The following is a 21,505-nucleotide window of genomic DNA, read 5'->3' as shown; positions in this document are numbered from 1 at the left end:
GACTGTTTCAACAGCTGTAGAGACCAGTACAGGTCTTGCCGGCTGTCATAGCCACTCTGTGAGTGCAGCTGGCTGTCTGTGCTGGATCAAGTCCGAATGCCATGTTCTGCCATGCTGAACTGCTGGAAGCTTGGTTCCCAGTGGAAGACTACACCAAGGGCCATGCTGTAAACTGCATACTCCAGTGGGAGAAAAAAAGACACAAAGTTCTTGTGCACTTTGTGCTTATTTTTTTGCAAACTTGCTTCTGCACTTCTGTGTGTCTACCTGTGAAAGTGGAAGGTGTTCAATCGTTTGCAGGGCAACAGAAGAGATTCCCAATTATTGTAACTGTTAACTCTGGCAAGCTTTCTTCCTAATTGACTTTAAATGTTCCTCTTTATCACAGAGCATGAGAGGTTTCACAAATAATGAGCCCAGTTAATATTTAGTATTTCTTTTATGAAAACTCTGTGACTATATTGTGTTTTCGGCCACAATTAAATGTGACCTTTGCTCGAGATAATTTTTGTTAAATATGCTTAATAGTTTGCAACAAGAAATCTAAGTGAGGTCTCTCTTCAGGTGCAGTGGCCAGTACTGAGGTGAAACAAAAGCTTCAGGAGTTCCTGCTGAGCAAGTCAGCCAAAGAATCTCCATCAGGTGGTCAGAGCCATTCTCTCCCTCAGCATCCCAAGCTCTGGTACATGTATGTATTATCCAGCAAATATCAATTATATTCTGCGGTAAAATTCATTGTTTAATAAAGGGATGATATATTTTTTTAACTAATCCACAGGAATGCTTTCAGCTGTACTTTATTCACAATTTTCCTAATTTTACCTTATGTTCCAGTTGGAATAAACTTGACAATTGTCCCATTAGACTGATTAATCAGGTGAGAGTCAAGAAGTTATTTTAATTAAGTGAAGGATAAAAATCAATTACACAGCAGAATCATTTACACCATCCATTAACAAGACAGAAGTTGTACCTAAACTGAGTTATCACATCTCTCAGGATGTCGCAAAATGTTCACTCATGTCTAATTGCTTTGACGTACTCTGTAGCTAAATATGGAAGTCATTTTGCACTGAAATCTAAATTGATATGAAATAAATTAATCTTCAGTACAATGCTTGAGTGAAGAATGTTACCCTGGACTACTCTCTGGATCTTGATGAGAGTGCAAAATAAATCCAAGCAAATATATACAACTGTCCTCCACACCTGTTCAGAACACATAGCTATGCAGTTTTCTCCCTTTCATGATTTCCTTAAAATGTGACTTCAGAATCTGCTTCTTTGCTACTTCACAGGGATTACAAGCCTGACCACAGCAGCACACACAATTCCCCAAGCTGACTGCACCTTCTTATTATACATACATCCTTTCAGTGGGAGCTATTATTTACCAAGTAGGTCTACCTGTTTTGAAAATATATTTTCTTCAATCCATAATTATTTTATTTTCGAATTCTTTCAATTACTTATCCCTGTCTTTTTGTTCATCTATTTGTCTCTTTCGCTGCTTTTTGTGCTCAATCTTTTTTTCTCAGTGACATAACTTCAGAGTTTAAAATGATAAAATTTCACATCTAACACTGACCCATCTCCAACAAATCCATTGATGCTATTTTACCTGAAGCTCATCGGAGGTCCTTGAATTAGCCTTTATTTAAAATGAGTATTCTTATTTTCATGTGAATTATATTTCTTCATGAGAACTAGGTTTTCTAGGTTTTAGGAAACCCAACAGGTTAAAGGAGCCTAGAAAGACCTGATCTGTTCACTAAATGCATTTTTGCTGCACTGTTTAATGTTTCCTCCAGGTACAATTATTATCACACAGAACGTTTTGATCCCTCCTAATTGTAATTTGGCCAGATTATCACCTTTACAGTTTGATGCACCTGACATTTACCCTGCTAAATCTTCGCTTCAATTACCAGAACCACCTCCTCTCGTAACCACTGGCTGCCAAAATTGGTACATTGTGAAAAGGAACTAGATTTACATGGTGCCAGACCACATCTTAGGGACATTTCAAAGTGTTCTATTTATTACTCGTGCGTTAGTTAACTTTGGACACAAAATGCTGGAGTAACTCAGCGTGTCAGGCAGCGTCTCTGACAAAAAGGAGTAGGTGATGCTTTTGGTCGGAAACCCTCTTCAGACTCAAAACGTCACCTACTCCTTTTCGTCAGAGATGCTGCCTAATCTGCTGAGTTACTGCAGCATTCTGTGTTCATCTTCAATGTAAACCAGCATCTGCTGTTCCTTCCTACATACATGGTTAATTTTGGAGTTCAGTCAGTGGCTTCATAGCCATTTGCATACTTCCAATTCCCACTTTGGATAATTAATCTAGTATCTTATTTTCAGTGGTTTTTTTTACTAATTTGTGTGGCTCCACTGTGCTATAGTAAACTGAACTGTAACCCTAAGACGAGGATATGTTAAAATCAAGTGGGATGTTAGGGTATCATGGGTCTCATACTTGACCCCAATTTGCCTCCATCCTAGCCAGTATAATCCCATTTAATAGAGGTGGGGTCAGCAGCTCCTAGGTGTTGGCTTCCTATTTAAAAATGTAACCAGATGAAGGGGCTCACCTTAGCTCCATGTGTTTCCCAGGCTTCCAGAAAGCAGTGTAGATGCGAGGTGTGGTCAAGGCAAATGCTTCCTGACAGTTCTCAAGGCTACCGCATAACTCCAACCCTGTTCGACCTCCTCCTCCAGGTCATGCTGTATCTCCCACTTTCGTCGCTTGGCTCAGGAATTAGACCCAACTCTGAAGCTCCTACGTGGAACTGCATGCACATTAAATGTGGCTGCCGTCTCTTCTGCAATCTTTCCTGTTGGACTGGAAGTTAAGTCTATCATTCAGGCTAGCTTCCAGTGGTGAGCCTGTCAAAGCAAAACTATGCAGAATGTGGAGTCATAGCTGGAGTTAAAAGGAGTTTGGATCAATTGGTTTGAATAAAAACCCACATGAAAGCATATGGATAAACGGCAATGAAACAGGATTGATATAAATTACTTCACGTTAGTTGGCACCAGGGCTGACACAGGGTGCACTGAGAATCTTCCTTCGCTGCTGTCATTTGCAGACCTTTTATGTGATGCTGAGCTAACATTAAAGCAGTCAGAGTTTTTGAGCGGGAGACTGAGTAAAGGTCATGATTGAATAGAAAATTGTTTTTAGGTTGAATAGATTGAGTTCAATTTCATACGATTGTAAAAAGGTTGCAATCATCTCTTTGTTAGATTGCAATCAATTTGATGCAACTGGAATATTAAAAATAGGGAAGGTCAGAGCAAAAATAGCCCACACCAAGAAATAATTGGAAAGGGAATGTGACATAAGTCTGACATGATAATTCAACTGATTCATAGTGATGCAAGTGAAAATGATACAGTTAAACTCTTCAACTCAATGTGATATATATTTCATCGTTGCTGGCTTTGATTTATCCTTTTACATACCTTTCATCCATTTGTTTCTTTGTACCTTTTCATATCTCTCGCTTCCCTCTCCCCGACTCTCAGTCTGAAGAAGGGTCTCGACCCGAAACGTCACCTATTCTTTTACTCCAGAGATGCTGCCTGACCTGCTGAATTACTTCAGCTCTTTGTGTCTATCTGCGGGGTAAACCAGCATCTTGCAGTTCCTTTACATGACATACACCATCGGTGAGAATGTATTTCTATGTTGTTATATAGTCTTTATTGCGATTGTATTAATGGGCTGTTCATTGTCTCTGTGGCAGGGGGGCCCACCATGCTTCACTGGACCAGACTTCACCACCACAGAGTGGAACTTCTCCATCTTACAAACAACCATTACCAGGGACTCAGAACACAAAGGATGATTTCCCCCTCCGAAAAACTGGTCAGTTGAGAATCAGTTTTTACCATATTTTTTGAGAATTTTACTTTGATGTATGATGGGCATTTGATGGCACTGGACGTGTGCTCACTGGAGAAGGAATAAAGGGGGGCCTCATTGAAACCTACTGAATAATGAAAGCCCGGATAGAGGCAACATGGAGAGGATTTCATTTGAAGTGTTATTCGTAAGCTAAAATTGTGGGCGAATTCCACAGCTGCGTCAATTTGTACCTGTTATTATTAAGTTCAAGTGACAGGATTTCCACTAGTGGGAGAGTCTCGAACCAGAGGGTATAGCCTCACAATTATGGACGTACCTATAGAAAGGAGATGTGGAGGAATTTCTTCTGATTTGATGTGAACTTCAAATGTTAATATATTCTCATCATCAAAAAGTTTGAAGAGTTGTTGCCTCACGGTGCCAGAGACCTGGATTTGATCCTGACCTCTGGTGCTGTCTCCGTGGATTTTGCACACATGGATTTCTTCCGGGTGCTCCAGTTCCTTCCCACACTCCAAAGATGTGATGGTTTGTAGGTCAATTGGCCTCTATAAATTGCCCCATAGTGTGTAGGGAATGGTTTAGAAAGTGGGATAACATAGAACTAGTGTGGATGGGTAATTGATGGTTGGCATAGAGTTTGTGGGCGAACGGGCCTGTATCCATGCTGTATCTCTAAACTCAAAACATTAAAAATGCCAACCCTCCTTTAATAAGGGTAGCGCAGCGGTAGCGCAGCGGTAGAGTTGCTGCTGTACAGCGAATGCAGCGCCGGAGACTCAGGTTCGATCCTGACTACGGGTGCTGCACTGTAAGGAGTTTGTACGTTCTCCCCGTGACCTGCGTGGGTTTTCTCCGAGATCTTCGGTTTCCTCCCACACTCCAAAGACGTACAGGTATGTAGGTTAATTGGCTGGGTAAATGTAAAAATTGTCCCTAGTGGGTGTAGGATAGTGTTAATGTATGGGGATCACTGGGCGGCACGGACTTGGAGGGCCGAAAAGGCCTGTTTCCGGCTGTATATATATGATATGATATGATATGATAATAAGGAGTGGCAAAGTTTTTAGTTTTACTGAACAACCAGTGGATTAAAATTAACATGTTAGAAATGTCCTAGTTAAAATGTTACAAGAGTCCTATTTCATCAAACTAACAGTTAAACATTTTTAAAATAATTATTTTATTTTAATATATTTTATATTCATTTACATTAATGTTTTTTTTAATAATTTGTAAAAATCATTTAAAGATCATGATGTTTCATTTTTTTCTGACCTAGTTGTATCTTTCGATCTTCATTTTAGTGCCTGTAAAGTGGTTAAAACAGGATTTATAATTTCTTTTTGCTTCCTGCTTTGCTACCATTGAGAGTTTTATAATCTGATTAGCAGATTAGTTTGCATGCTGTTTGCAATGCTGCTAGACACCACAGGTGGCGCCAAACTCAAAGGCATGTTGAAATTGAGGAAATCCGTGTTTCTGAGCTGATTAAATCTTCTTGGGCAATTTATTTTCTGATCAGTAGCAGTTATTTTCCCTTCCCTGTTGAATGTAACAAGCGCACCAACGTGAAAATAGACCACGGAGAGAAAATCAAATATTCCCCAGCCTCTCTAATTCAATAAAATGGTGCAAAATCTATGTTTCATTTTGCATAATTGTTGAAAGCAGATCACCACTGTATGTAAAATGAATAAACATTTACTACAATGTGAATATTTCTGCCAGAGCAATACAGAAACAAATTGGTATTTTTTTTAAATTGTCAATGGAATTTACAAGGAGTTTGTTAATATCAAGAGTTCACATAAGTGGATTTACTGGTGTGCAGTTAATTCTAGTTAAGTGCTTTTCTCTATCTTTATGTTTCATATGCTAGTGCACGATACAGAATTGTGCTGGAATGTTGTGGGCAGCATTAGACAAAATCTACGGAAAAGGTTAATGAAAAGACCAGAGTGCTTTAATTGTTTGCAGGTGAGGCCACAATGAAGCATTCGAGTTTGTGATCAACACGTTACAGAGTGTTACACATGGAAACAGCATGAGTCACAGTTTACGTCACATGTCACTTGAAAAAAAACAAATGGGCTCTAACCTTGTGTCCTTGGATCGATAACCTTATTGGTCTTGTGTCAGCTGACCTCTGTCCTGAAGCGTTTGCAGGAAGCGTAAAGGAAACAAGGATGACACATGCCAAATGACCCTAAGCTCGTGAGATGACCAGAATCTTTACCCAGACTCTGGGGACTGCAAAGAGCCGATGGCATCTCCACGGGATCATTTCTTGATGCCTTGTCACAGGAACACCCACATTATTGGCCAGACTCTTTGGCTGGGCTTCTGGGTGACCTTTAACACAATGGGAGGCTGTTTTCCTTTCCTTCCCCTGAGGCTAGAATTAAGCCTCCTCCAAAATCATAGGATAACCTGCCATTTGTACACAAGATCTCCTCATGTTAGTTATTCAAAACCAGATTAATTATAAATAATCTTCTCATTGCCATCACAAGATAATTTTGTATCCTAAGTCTTGTTTGTATATTAATACCATTTCTATAAAAGATACCTCTTTCTGCTCTGCTGGTCTGAAGACTAATACTAATCAGGACACTGTTATTTATCAAATATATAGAAATATATTAGTACAATCCTGATGACATGCTTCCTGTGTTTTTATCGGTCCAAAAGCAATATAACTGTTTAGTGATGAGTTAAAATGAGCACCAGTGGTGTAGTTTGTTATCACCAGCAGGAGCATTATTATTCAATGTCATTAATGCAAGTTTGAAGAAGTGTCATAATATGTATTGAGAGTCATTGCCATACAAGATAATAGAATTATAATTTTAATCCTTTCCTGTCACTTGAACTTAATAATACCGGGTACAAATTGACACAGCTGCGGAAACGCGCCACTGTTTTTAGCTTAAGAACAACACTTCAAATGAAACGGTTCAAGTGCCCAAAGGAACAAAATTGTAATGGCACATCATCCCTCTAAAATATAAATTTTCCTTCAGCAACTCTGGGGAACAGCATTCCCTGTGGTTACTGCAGCTGTTCTCCTCCCTCACAAGAATAATGAGGTTTTGGTGATGTTAAACGGCGACAGGCCACATCCATTCTCTCTCTCACCTGATGCTCTGGCAACAGCAAATGCAATGCAGCCAATGTATTGTTTCCTCCAGGAGCAGAAAATCTGTTGGATTTATGCTCCCGCTCTACCAGACAGCCACATCTAATATAAATTGTCTGTGATCAAAGTGGCAAAGTATTTTTAGCAAAGCATCAATAAACTGAGAGTCTGAGTCAGAGGGTCAATATTATTCTGTCTGCTTTTTCAAAGAAATAACAGAATGAAGGCATCTGATGTTTGCAGTGAAGAATAAACTAGAAAAAGACTGTCATTCTTGGAAGATATGATTGTTGATAGATGTTGGGGCACTGAGGAAATGGCAGGATATGGGGTGTGGCAGGTAAGGGGAAGTGATGAGCTCAGCCGTGAACGTTTGTACCTGTGGAGCTGACATTCGGGCCCCAGTCTCCTATTTCTTTCATCTCTGCTTAACTGAGGGTTGGCTGGCATGCCTAGTGTTTTGTGGAATAGTGAGTGTAATTTACTGTCTCCACATCCCTCAAACTGGCCATTCTTCCTGATTTCATTTTTATTCAAAGGTAAAATCACACAAAAAAAAAAATTTTACTTAACAAAATTACAATATATGTCGTTTACATATTAAATGACATTATATGTGATTTAGATTGTTTGTTATATTACATAATATGGAAAGAGAGCTATTATGTTTTGAAACAGTTTGCATGACTTTGTCATAGATAAATATTCTATACCTACAGACTTCCACTTTCGATACACCTAGTGCATCACCGAGGTGTAGCATATAGAGCGGGTGTGGTCGCTCCTGCAACCTATGTTCCATCCTGACCCCCAGTTCTGTCTGTGTGGAGTTCGCATGTTCTCCTTGTGACTGAGGGTTTTCTCTGGGTGCTCGGATTTCCCTCCACATAACAATGACGTGTCATTTGGTGATTATTTGGCCGTGTGACAGGAAGGATTAAAGGCATGTTATTAGTTTGGCAATCGATCTCAATACACACTATGACACTTCTTCAAACCTGTATCAATGACATTGGCTATGACTTTCAAGGACATTATACACCAATAAATTGCCCATTGTGGAGATGGATGGTGGAGTTAAGGTGAAGCTTTTGACTTTAGAGATACAACGTGGAAACAAGCCCTTCGGCTCACCGAGTCCGTGCCGAACAGTGATCAGCCCATACATTAGCACTAACCTGCACTCTCGGGTCAACTTACAATTTACAGAAGCCAATTCACCTACAAACCTGTACATCTTTGGAATGTGGGAGGAAACCAGAGCACCCAGAGAAAACCCACGCGGTCACGAGGAAGGTATAAATCTCTGTGTAGACAGCACCCATAGTCAGGATCGAATCACGGTCTCTGGCTCTGGATGGCAGCAACTCCACTGCTGCACCACTGTGCTGCCCTATGCTGATGGGAATATAAATAGAATATATGCACAGTTGGTGCAGGATGTGCGTAGATGGGCGTTCGATAGTTGGCATGGACTAGGTAGGCAAAAGGACTGGCTTTCATGCTGTACGACTCAGGCAGTAACTTCAAATTTAAGCATGAAAGTTACAGCTGGTAACGTGAACAAGCACACAACACAATAGACAATAGGTGCAGGAGTAGGTCATTCAGCCCTTCAAGCCAGCACCGCCATTCACCGTGATCATGGCTGATCATCCACAATCAGTACCCCGTTCCTGCCTTCTCCCCATATCCCTTGACTCCGCTATCATTATCTCTATCTAACTCTCTTTTGAAAGCATCCAGAGAATTGGCCTTCACTGCCTTCTGAGGCAGAGAATTCCACAGCTTCACAACTCACTGAGTGAAAAAGTTTTTCCTCATCTTCATTCTGAATGGCCTACCCCTTATTCTTAAACTGTGGCCCCTGATTCGGGACTCAATTGTCTCACATTCTCTGTCAGCCATATTAGTTTGAACATTAATAACTGTCCTTAACTCTAAAAAGAGAATCATAGTCATAGAGCTGTATAGAACAGAAATAAGCTCTTCATCCCAACACATCAATGCAGACTGTGATGTCTATCTACATTAATCCCATTTGCCCACATTAGGTCTGTATCACTCTACTCCTTTCCTATCCTAGTACCTGTCCAAATGCCTTTAAATATTGTAATTATATCTGCCTCTATCATCTCATTTGGCAGCTCATTCCGTATGATCATACATTTCCATGTGAAAATCATCCCCCAGATCTCATTTAATTTTCTTCCCCCTCATCTTAAACATAGTCCTCTTTTTTTAATTCCCTACCCTGGGAAAACGATAATGATCATCTACCTTGTCTATGTCGCTCATAATCTTATGCACAGTCCATTTCCTTCTGTAGTTGCTCCCTGACCTGCAAAGTTCCTCAAGCAGTTTTTTTAAAACTTAGATTTCCAGCATTCTCAGTCTTTTGTGTCTCCATTTCCATTCTTTTGATGCGCATAAGCCATCAAGCTACAGTCAACATTACCTTAAGTTCGCTAGTCAGTTTCAAGATCTTGTAATTGACATGAAGCACAGAACAGGCCTTTTGGTCCACTGTTGAGACATAGAAAGACCGAGCATGGAAACACACACCCAGCACTCATTTTCACTAATCCTGCATTCATCTGATTGTTCATTAACTCCACTCAAATTCTACCTCTGACTTACACACTAAAGGGAATTTGCAACAGTCAATGAGCCGACCAATGTGCAAAGCTTTAGCATGTGGAAGAAAACTGCAGCATTTGCAGGAAACGCATGCAGTCACAGGTAAATCAGACAGCACCCGAGATCAGGATTGAACCTGGATCTCCGGTGGTGTGAGGCAGTGACCCTAACATCTGTCCTTCTATGTCACAGGTGTCCATGCCAACCACTGTACTAATCTGATCTGTACTAATCCCATTTTCTGCATTTTACCTTGTTTATTACTTGTAACCAGTGATTCTTTCAGAAAGAATGGAGTTTGGATAAATACAAGATCAAGCTTTAAAGTGATGCGACTCTTACTAAACCTCACTTTTGAATATCCAATGGACATAATTGCTAATCTCATAATTTAAAATCTCTCTGAAGAATCTGATTTGGGAAAGTTGAGATGATGGATAGCTCCTGTGAACCATACCTTATTGTGGGTCTGTGCGTTTGGATGGTATAAAGGAAAAATTCACTAACGATTATGACAAAACTGATTTCTGTAACAACCTGGTATGGATTTTAATAGGTCCTCTACGCTACCAAAATCTGCCAAGATTTGCCCATTAGCAAAATTGAACCGGACTCTTATAAATCAGTATCCCCTGCTTTTTCTGGAGGTTCGGAAAACCTATTAAACACCATTAAGGGTGGAAGGAAAAGGAAAGAAAAGCCTTAAGTATTCTGAGAGGCTCATAACCATGTCATCAGTCACAAATGTTCTCTTTAATTTTCTCTGGTGGAAGTAGTAGAACCAAAAATGATACCTCCTGTTGCCTTTTATTATTACAAATTACAGTCCAGCTCAAGTTTTGCTTAGTTCTACTGTGCACTGAAGGAAATGGTTTCTAAATCTTTTTGTTTTGCTTACCATCACATTGAATTACAGTGACACACACTCACGCCTGTTAAACTGATCTACTGACTGAAAAATGTGTGATTATATGCTAATTAGTTCAGAACGTGTAAAGTAAGATTCCCCATGCATGTTTGCCATGAAATGAGTTTAGATTTTATTTTGTTTAATGAGTGGGGCTTGATGTGAAGCTGTTTGATTTACTTGTGCAAAATAACAAAGTGCCAGAGGGCCTCAGCAAGCCAGGCAGCATTTGGGGAAATGGATCGACAATCAGCATTTTTCTTCAGATTTAAGAAGGGTCCTGAACTGAAACATTGTCTGTCCATTTCCCTCCACAGATGCTGCCTGACCCATTGAATCCCTTCAGTACTTTATTTTTTGCTAAAGGTTCCAGCATCTCAGTTGTGTTTCATGTGATTGTTTCATTCAATCTGCCCCAGTGCCATCAAATAGATGCAACAATTGGATTTAAACTATCTTTCAGAGCCATCTTTCCTTTTATTCTTTAGTTTAGTTTAGTTTAGAGAAACAGGCCCTTCGGCCCACCAAGTTCGCACCGACCAACAATCCCCGCACGTTAACACTATCCACACTTGCGACAATTTACACTTACTGTACACCATGCCAATTAACCTACAAACCTGTATGTCTTTGGAGTGTGGAAGGAAACCAAAGATCTCGGAGAAAACCCACGAGTTCACAGGGAAATCGTACAAACTCTGTACAGACAGCACCAGTAGTCGGGATCGAACCCGGGTCTCCAGCGCTGTAAGGCAGCAACTCTACTGCCACGCCACCATGCCATCTTCTTCCATGGCCTTCCTCCATTGACTTACCAAAGCCAGTGGGCTTATGGTGTTGTTTGAGTCACACATACTGCTATTATTGAAAATGTGGAAGAGGGAGACTTCAGTCCAACCCAGGGTTAGCAGCTCAGATAGCAGGTGTGGAGAATGCTAATAGAGCCTCCCTCTTCTGAAGATGAAACAATTAGTGAATAAATGAAACAATTTGCATGAGTTTAGATGAACTAGAAATTCAAAACACTAAATTGTGGGATCCAATCATCAGAATGATTAAAATTGTATCCTTTTTTTCCCTCAAGGACTGGGGTCCTGAACCAGCTCAAATGTGTGAGGTGAATAGCTCTAATGTAAGGTGTATTAATGGTGTGAAATGAACTGAGCAGAGAATTCCACAGATTCACAACTCTGGCTGAAAAAAAGTTTTTCCTCATTTCAGTCCTAAATGGCCTACCCCTTATTCTTAAACTGCGGCCCCTTGTTCTGGACTCCCCCAACATTGGGAACATGTTTCCTGCCTCTAACGTGTCCAACCCCTTAATAATCTTATACGTTTCGATAAGATCTCCTCTCATCCTTCTAAATTCCAGTGTATACAAGCCTAGTCGCTCCAGTCTTTTAACATATGATAGTCCCGCCATTTCGGGAATTAACCTAGGACCATTAGATTGGTCCTGAAGACATGAATAGCAGGCTCTATATAGTTTTTTTAAGAAGGAAGCTGTCCTGAAGCATTAGAAAGTAGCAAAGCTGACCCTCTCTACGGTATCCATCTGAAAGGCAATGGAAGTGTATCCTTTGGCCATGCCTCCAGATGTCCCTGATAGCCTTCCACAACTTTTTTGGGCTTTTAAAGAATTTTAAAATCAGAGACAAGTCAGAGACAGGAAATGCATCCAGCCCCAGCTCAGTAAATAATTATATCTCTTTGGTGGTGCATCCATTGATTAATCAGAACATCAGAAGTGTTGGCATTTATGCTTCAAAAGAAGCAAATATTAGAAAAGGATTAAAACAGAGAATACCTACTAGACTTCTCACTTTTCCACGGCATTCATTTACAAATTTCTACCTCAATTTCACAATGACCATCTCATGAAACCATGCTAATTGTTATTTAAACTTGATGCCATGCATTTTTAAACTTGATGCCATGCATTTTTAAACTTGATGCCATGCATTTTTAAACTTGATGCCATGCATTTTTAAACTTGATGCCATGCATTTCTCCTGTATTGACAACTCACATGCACTTGTATTGACAAGCTAGCACTGATTTATCCAGTGTACAATAAAGCCATGCTGAGGTAAATTTTTCTTGAAACATTTTTATTACGTTTCTTGGAGGTTTGTAACATAATCAGCTTGCAATTTAATCTTCATAGTTTCAATATTTCCACTGTTGCTGTTTTGACCAAACAACAGTTCATTCTGTAAGAGATATGAAGATGAATTTGGAGTTTGGCCAAGATGAAAAACAGATGGAGTTGCTTTTGGCATCAATTAAAGTCTATGGAACTGAATATGAGATGAAGCGAATACTGGGTCTGCCATGCAAAAAAGTCTATTTTGTATTAACTCCCAAATCTATTTACACCCTGACACCACATAATATTGTAATTGCCACAAGCCTATCAATTCTACTTCATTTCTTTAAACATTTTTATTGTATATATTTGCATTACCAGTAGAACATCGAAGAAGAGTGGTTTCAGCTTTATGGTAACACAAATTTAGGTGACATTAATTGGGTAATAACCCTTAACCCAACATCAAAATGGAGGGATTGGGCATTTGCTCAGGGAATTTCAATTTGCTTTCCTCCAGCACTGGGTCTGCCTTGATTCTGCATTTGCACTATATTGACTTTACAGCTGATGTGATTTCTTCTCATACCACCCTACTTTAAAATAGCTCTTGCAGACATTTATGACACAAATTACATCATTCCACATGTGCTTTCAAAATTATACTCTGATTGCTTTACCAGGATGACAGTGCCCTTTAACATCCCTCTTCGTCGCCATGGGTTTCACAGGTGTAGAAATTATTTCCAACCAGGTTTCGCAATAGAATCATTTTACTCTTTTGTTTTTCCTGCTTGACTGCATTGACATGCAAAGCAATGAAATCTTTTACCACCAAATTTTTACAGAAATATCGACAGCTTCCAAGAAAGTCATTTCCTGTTGCTCAGATTTCCAGTATTTGCGTTTTGGCCACCAGATCACTGCCTGTTCATTGTGAGCCCCCTCCCCCATTTCCTGCCTATCCTCATTAAGCCTTGATTTGAGGTCAGCACATAACAGAGTCCACACAAAGCAAGCACTTGTTCTTTCTAAATGTTATCAAACATGCTAGATTGGCAGCTGTCATCTGCAAAGAAAACAAACAATGTTTGAACGAAGCTTGACAGGAATCTTTGTTTTTTTATAAACAGGCTATTTTTATAAGGGTGAGGTAGTATCAGCTGATGACCTCCAAATGGTACAGAAGGAAACTCTTTTTCCTTATATAAATTAGCAGTGAATTACATTTTCCAAAAACTGATGGATTCACTGAATGTCTATTATTCCATAACTTCTACAAGCTTTTTGACATTGGGTAGCCAATTTTCTAGGTGCATTCACTTACTCTATATTCTGCACTCTGTATCTTCCATTTTGCTCTATCTGTTACATTTAAGTTTGACTTGTTTGTATTTATAGTATATCTGATCAGATTGGATAGCATGTAAAACAAAGTTTTTAATGTACCTTGGTACATGCGACAATAATAAACCTAAACATAAATCCCTGGCTTCCCTTTCTTGCCTTACATAAATAGCATAGAGTCTTTTAAGAGAACTTAGTTTCAAGAGAACTTTGGAAGAATATAGTTAAAACATCTGCAATCTTTTCAATTGCTTTCTTTCAAACACTGTAGAAAACCACCTGGTCCTGGGAATTAGTGACTGGTGTGACATCGTTCCCCTCGTTACTATCATTTAATAATCTTATATTCATTTTGCTGAACTGTCCTCCTGAATCTTTTGGTAGCTTCCTTAAAATGTTCAGTTTGCTAACTCTCAACCTGCACTGTAAATACCAACAAAATAATTAATCAATAAGTTGACATTATTTTCACTTTTGTGATCATACTTTTTAACTCATTTTGCTACTGAACATTTACATTTGGATAATTGGATTTTTTTAATAAGCGATTTTTACTGTATTTTGCAACACTATTCCAAGCCCTTTCTCTGACTCTTACTGTCTGTCTGGCCGCCTTCTCTTTACCATGGTAACTGTTCCACTAAGCATACCATTTATGTCCATCTGTTTTCTTTATGTATTTGGAGATCTTGCCTCTTTAGAGAGATATAACATTGTTCTCTACCATACAAAATTGTCGTTTTTGCATTGATTTTGTGTCTTTGCTCATTTTACCATGAACAACAAAATATAATCTTATTAAATTCAGTATTCCCAAACCCTAGAATCTGGAAATCAAATTCAAGTTTCATGCATGCATGTGGGACCACTGTAGATAGGGCATGTTGTTCGGCATAGGAAAGTTGAGCCAAACGGCTTGTTTTCATGCTGCATAACACTATGATTCTATGGCTCGATAAAAACAATGGAAATATGCCTCTTCTACCATTTACTACTTATTCCTTCAGGCTTATAGCAGGCTGAGTCTTAAAGAATATCCAGCTTCCATTCTTGATCATATTGGAGCCATGTCTCAGAAAAGACTTCCATATTGTAAACCTCCAAGTTGAATTATTGCATGCAAATCATTCAGATGGTCTCATACATTTTGTATTTGGGCCACGGACCTGGATCTTTCCTTTTCTAGATAGGGCATAGCCCCCAATGCTGGAATGATCTTAAAGAATCCAGAATTGGACAAACACAAAAAACTTAGAGGGTTGGAAGACTGGATGAGATTACAGAGTAATGAAGGAGTGAGACAAGGAAAGGATTTGAAAGCAAGAATTTGAATGTTAAAATCATTGTGCTACATAACGTGAAACAAACATGCATTTGTGGACATAGGAGATTGGGACACAATAGTAGAATTAAAGCTGATCTTTGATGAACTAAATCTTAAAGCAGATATACACGGAGTTTGACAACAAGTTCAATGATTTGGTCAAAGTTGAGGCTGTGGCGGTCCTTGGGTATCAGGCCACTCCTTGGGTCTGCCCCCCTCGTCACTTGACAGACAGGCTTAAGGGGTTAAAGGTCAGCCCGTTGGGAGGTGTGGTTCATCCCTAGGTGGACTTCGTTGTGAGTAGGAGCTCACAGCCTAATAAAGACCTTTAACTAAACCTGCCTGGCGTCCAGCCTTTTCTCTGGCCTCCGCCAGGCCACTACATTTCAGCACCAGATGAGCTGTGGCAGGGTAGAGTTGACCAAGTTATGGAGATGAAAATAAATGATCATCGGCATGGTATGCATATGCGATTGAAGTCTATCTTAACATAACATAACAACATAACAACACTTTATTGTCACTCGGCACAACACCGAGCGAAATTTCAGCAGTCACACAAAACACAGCAAAAAAGAAAAGAACACAGGACACCCGACCCCAACACAAACATCCATCACAGTGACTCCAAACACCCCCTCACTGTGATGGAGGCAACAAAACTTCCCCTCTCTTCCCCCCGCACCCACGGACAGGCAGCTCGACCCCTACCGAGGCAAACGACACGCACAGCCCCCGCAAGGGGATGGAAGGCCCCCCGGCCGAGCCGCCCCGGGCACCGAAACGTCCCGCGGCCACACCGGGCGATGTTAAGTCCAGCGGCCGAGCCGCACCGGGCACTGAAACGTCCCGCGGCCGAACAGCGCTGACGATGTTAAGTCCAGCGGCCAAGCCGCACCGGGCACTGAAACGTCCCGCGGCCACACCGGGCGATGTTAAGTCCAGCGGCCAAGCCGCATCGGGCACTGAAACGTCCCGCGGCCGAGCCGCACCGGGCACTGAAACGTCCCGCGGCCACACCGGGCGATGTTAAGTCCAGCGGCCGAGCCGCACCGGGCACTGAAACGTCTCGCGGCCGAGCCGCACCGGGCACTGAACGTCCCGCGGCCGAGCCGCGCTGGCGATGTTAAGTCCAGCGGCCAAGCCGCGCCGGGCACTGAAACGTCCCGCGGCCGCACCGGGCGATGTTAAGTCCAGCGGCCGAGCCGCACCGGGCACTGAAACGTCCCGCGGCCGAGCTGCGCCGGCGATGTTAAGGCCTGCAGCCGAGCCGCGCCGGGCGATGGAAGGCCCCGCGGGCGAGCTGCGCCCCGGGGAAGAGACCTAATAAAATAAAGGTTTCCCCCCGCCCCCCCCCCCCCACCCCCCCCCCACCCCACACCCCCACCACACATACACTGCCAAAAACAGAAACAAAAACCATCCCAACACCGACACAAACAAAAAAAAAGAAAAAAAGACAACAGACTGCCAGAGAGCCGCAGCCGTTAGGCGCAGCCAACTCCTCCGCCCGATGTTGCAATTAGTCTGGTGCAGTCTCACTCTTTCCCAGGGAAAGGATTGGAATTTGTGTCAATGGAGTAGAATTTGTGGCATAGACTAAAAGCAATGGCTTTGATATATGTTCAATGTTTAGTTGGAGAAAATTCCTATTCATCTGAGACCAGATTGTGACATTTCTTCAGTTCCAATTCAGCCATAAAAATAAATTATATTAATATTTTATACAATAGATGGATGGGAATAAGGTTTGAAATTAATATTCTAAGACTGAAAATTGCAGCATGTTATTGAGGAAATCTCTGTCAATTTCCCAGAGATTAAGCAGTTCAAGTGTTGACTAACCTGCGTAACTTTCAGAATATTTTTATTTTGTCTCTTGGAGTTTTTCAGCTTTTAAATAATTCCCTTTCTCTTTGAGATCCCTATAACTCTCATCATTGAAAGGCTGAGGTATTTCCGCTGCTGTGGATAAACATTGAAGGTTTTTCCAAGTCTATATATTTCTAAAACTCGCATCTTGTTTGTCTGGCTGTATGTTTGTGCCATTTGTTTGTGTCCGTTGAGCCGGAAATACAGCTAAAATGGTACATGATAGCGCAACAATTTCAGGCCCACCTTCCTCACAATTGTCCTGGGATGGACTGGAGGAAGGTTCATTCAAAATGGTCTTGTAGTTTTTAAGTTATTGACATTTTAATGTTTAAAAAGATCACTTTTCAACTTACCCTGGCCATCATCCGCGTTCAACGTCACAATGCGACCTGCCCGAGAGACGGGTGTGGCGGCCAATGGGGGGGGGCATGATGGCTGCCAGGGATGGGACCCGCCAGAATGACGGGAGTGGCGGCCAATGAGATGGGGGGGCTGCTGAGTCGTCAAGCTGAATCTTTAACCCCGCCAGGAGGACCGGCGCCCGTCCTAGCGTGCCCCTCGCCTGACCCTCCTGTGGTGCAACGTGGCGACAGAGGGTCAAACAAGATGGCCGTGGCTGCCGCTCACCGCCAAGCTGCCGCTGCAGGAGAGGTTTCCACCCAACGGGTCCACGGCTCGCTCTGGCCGACGCGATGGATGCCCAGGGCAGAGGTGAGTGGCTCCCTCTCGCATTTCCTGTCCCCATGGCCCCGGGGGACACTCCCCGACCACCAACAGGTCCACAGATCATCAGTTGGGGGAGGGTTGCCGGACCCGCAGGAGAGGCTTGCACCCAACGGGGTTGTCGTGCCCGCAGGAGAGGTTTGAAAATCACTTTTTAAACTTTAATACTTATGTAAGATGGCCGCCGATCATTTAAAAAACGTTTATACTGACGTAAGATGGTCGGCGCATCTGCGCGTACGCAGTTGGAGGAGGGTTCCTGCTTGGAGGGGGGCGGGACCCGCACAAGAGACGGGAGTGGCGGCCAATGAGGAGGAAAGGTGAGAAGAGCTCTCCTGCTGCTGAGCCGTCGAGCTGAAACTTTAATAAATATGCTCCCAACACCACCGGGAGGACCGGCACCCGTCCTGGCATGCCTGACTTTCCTCCCGTGGTGCAGCGCGGTGGCAGAGGGTCCAACAAGACGGCCGTCATCGCCAAGCTGCGTTTTTGACTTCACAATGGGAGAAGTTCCGCGCGTGCGCAGTTGGGGCCCGTTGATCTAATACAGATGCTCCCAGACCTACAATGCTTCGACTTACGATATTTTGACTAACGATATTTCGACTTACGATATTTCGACTTATGATATTTCGACTTTGCGATGGTGCAAACGGCAGCGACCCGTAGCGTGCCACAGCTTGCTTCCGGCCACGTGATCTATTACAGATGCTCCCAGACTTACGATGCTTCGACTTATGATATTTTGACTTTGCGATGGTGTAAACGGTGGGGTGGAGGTGGGGGGGGGGGGGGTGTGTGGGGAGGGTAGGAGGTGGGGATAAGGCAGGTTGATGGGGGATGGAGTGGGTGAGTGGGGGGGGGGTTGCACGGAGGATTGCTGGGCCCGCAGGATTTGGAGTGGGTGAGTGAGGGGGGGGGGGATAAGGGGGGTTGAGGGAGGATAGAGTGTGTGAGCGGGGGGTTTGAGGGGGGATGGAGTGGGTGAGTGTCGTGGGGGGGGGGGGTTTGAACGGAGGGTTGCCGAGCCCGCAGGAGATTTGGACCCAACAGGTCCATGCCCGTCTAGTAATAATTATAAATAACTTGTCTCTGTTTAGCACCTTCCTGCAGTAGTGAGGCTGAGGGAAATACCTCAGTAGATGAGGGCAGCTTAACTCATGTCCCATCAAGTTGCCATATGATGCAGGTGTATAGACATATTGAATTGCAGTCTGCTGTCTTTTAAGTAGTTGGTTGATATAGTAATGATTATGCAGTCTCAAAGTGTGGTTAAGAATGGAAATGCAGCTTATATTTGAATACTTTCTCTAATCAAAGGAGCCAGCTGAAGGCATATAACCGTAATACATTTTTTTTGTTGCTGGAAATTTAAAGACCTGATGTAATTGGCATCTCATTTGGTGAAATAGCATTCCGATTTACACAGTGTTGGGTCAAAATCCATTGAAATGGGTAATTCCAATAGTACCAGCCATACATGATGTACAATAATCAGCATATTTCTATTAACTGGAGGTGCGCAATTACAGTGGAGAACAGTATCTTACTACCATTAGGACATTTCAGTAATGTACCATAAGTACAAAACCTCCAGGACATCATCAGGAAACTGTTGAGAAAGAATAATGATTAAAACCATTAGATCAAGCACACTTTGGTAATACAGTATGACTTTCTAAATGTATTTTTTTAGTGGATATCTTTGTGGTTTAACAAAACATTTTTTATATAATTATAAACTAAAGCAATGCTGGAGATCGTTGCTGAGTCAGATCTTTTGTGGCGAACATACCTGTTTCCAAACAACACAATATTTTTCAATAACATTCCAGAACATGAAATTTCTGGTAATTTGGAGGAATTTTCCAATGGAAAAAGTTAATTCCCAGTAGTAAAGACATTATATTGTAATGCATTACCAATTGTTCTCTCCATTTAAAGACGCCACTGGGAATGTGACTCAGCTGTTTCCAGTTCCTTTAGTCATATTTAATTGTGCTCATGGGTTTACTGTATGCCTGTAACTGTTAGATTTGTTTTGTTCCTGGTAATTTAAAGAAGTGATCTGATTGGCATTTCATTTGGTGAACTAGCATTCCAATTTACACAGTGTTGGGTCAAAATCCATTGATATGGGAAATTCCAATAGTACCAAGCGAAATATGAGGTGCTGTTCCTCCAATTTCCGGTGGGCCTCACTATGGCACTGGAGGAGGCCCATGACAGAAAGGTCAGACTGGGAGTGGGAGGGAGAGTTGAAGTGCTCAGCCACCGGGAGATCAGGTTGGTTAAGGCGGACAGAGCAAAGGTGTTGAGCGAAACGATCGCCGAGCCTGCGTTTGGTTTCGTCGATGTAAAGAAGTTGACATCTAGAGCAGCGGCTACAATAGATGAGGTTGGAGGAGGTGCAGGTGAACCTCTGTCTCACCTGGAAAGACTGAGAACGAGGGGGATTCTGTCCTTGTTACTATATCCCGCAGCTCTGCTCTTGCTCCCCCTCCCCCATTCGTAACAAGGACAGAATCCCCCTCGTTCTCAACTTCCACCCCATCAGCTGATGGCTGAGCACTTCAACTCCCCCTCCCACTCCCAGTCTGACCTTTCTGTCATGGGCCTCCTCCAGTGCCATAGTGAGGCCCACCGGAAATTGGAGGAACAGCACATATTTCACTTGGGCAGCTTGCAGCCCAGCGGTATGAACATTGACTTCTCCAACTTTAGATAGTTCCTCTGTCCCTCTCTTCCCCTCCCCTTCCCAGTTCTCCCTCTATCTTCCTGTCTCCACCAATATCCTTTGTCCCTCCCCCTTGACATCAGTCTGAAGAAGGGTCTTGACACGAAATGTCACCCATTCCTTCTCTCCTGAGATGCTGCCTGACCTGCTGAGTTACTCCAGCATTTTGTGAATAAATACCTTCGATTTGTACCAGCATCTGCAGTTATTTTCCTACACTAGATTCTCAGTTCTGGTCATGCAAAATCATATAACTGCAATCATGATTACATCAAAATAATTTGTTTCTATTTAAGCCATTAACTCACCTCCTGTTTGTTAAATACCATGTATATTCAGATAAAGTGCCTTAAAAGGTTTGACTTTTTATTCACTCAGTTCTAAAATTTCTAACACACACATTTGCTTATAAATTCTAATCTATATTGCACATCAGGGTGCTTCTGCATACTCATGTGCTGGCCATATAAAACAACTCAAAGGAAAATTCCTCATTCGGTCCTCTTGTTACGTCCTAGTGTCCTAGTGCATCAGTCACTGAAAGGAAGCATGCAGGTACAGCAGGCAGTGAAGAAAGCCAATGGAATGTTGGCCTGGAGTACTGTGTGCAGTTTTGGTCTCCAAATTTGAGGAAGGATATTCTTGCTATTGAGGGCGTGCAGCGTAGGTTCACTAGGTTGATTCCCAGAATGGCGGGACTGTCGTATGTTGAAAGGCTGGAGCAATTAGGCTTGTATACACTGGAATTTAGAAGGATGAGGGGGGATCTTATTGAAACATATAAGATAATTAGGGGATTGGACACATTAGAGGCAGGAAACATGTTCCCAATGTTGGGGGAGTCCAG

At 42.2% G+C, this 21,505-nt stretch overlaps 1 protein-coding gene across 11 annotated transcripts in view; it reads left to right on the top strand.

Annotated features, from left to right (window-relative positions):
• LOC144606022 (histone deacetylase 9-like) overlaps nucleotides 1-21,505 on the top strand; it is a 514,560-nt gene that overhangs the window by 358,784 nt on the left and 134,271 nt on the right. For all 11 annotated transcript variants that reach the window (XM_078421808.1, XM_078421873.1, XM_078421839.1 and 8 more), the window contains 2 exons: nucleotides 565-688; nucleotides 3,753-3,874. In XM_078421808.1, the coding sequence (XP_078277934.1) occupies nucleotides 565-688; nucleotides 3,753-3,874 (246 nt within the window). The remainder of the gene's footprint in view (nucleotides 1-564; nucleotides 689-3,752; nucleotides 3,875-21,505) is intronic.

Source organism: Rhinoraja longicauda, chromosome 2, assembly GCF_053455715.1.
Source record: "Rhinoraja longicauda isolate Sanriku21f chromosome 2, sRhiLon1.1, whole genome shotgun sequence".
NCBI classification, from domain to species: Eukaryota; Metazoa; Chordata; class Chondrichthyes; order Rajiformes; family Arhynchobatidae; genus Rhinoraja; species Rhinoraja longicauda.
Note: the sequence above shows the minus strand (reverse complement) of the source record. Positions and strands in the feature narration are given on the sequence as shown.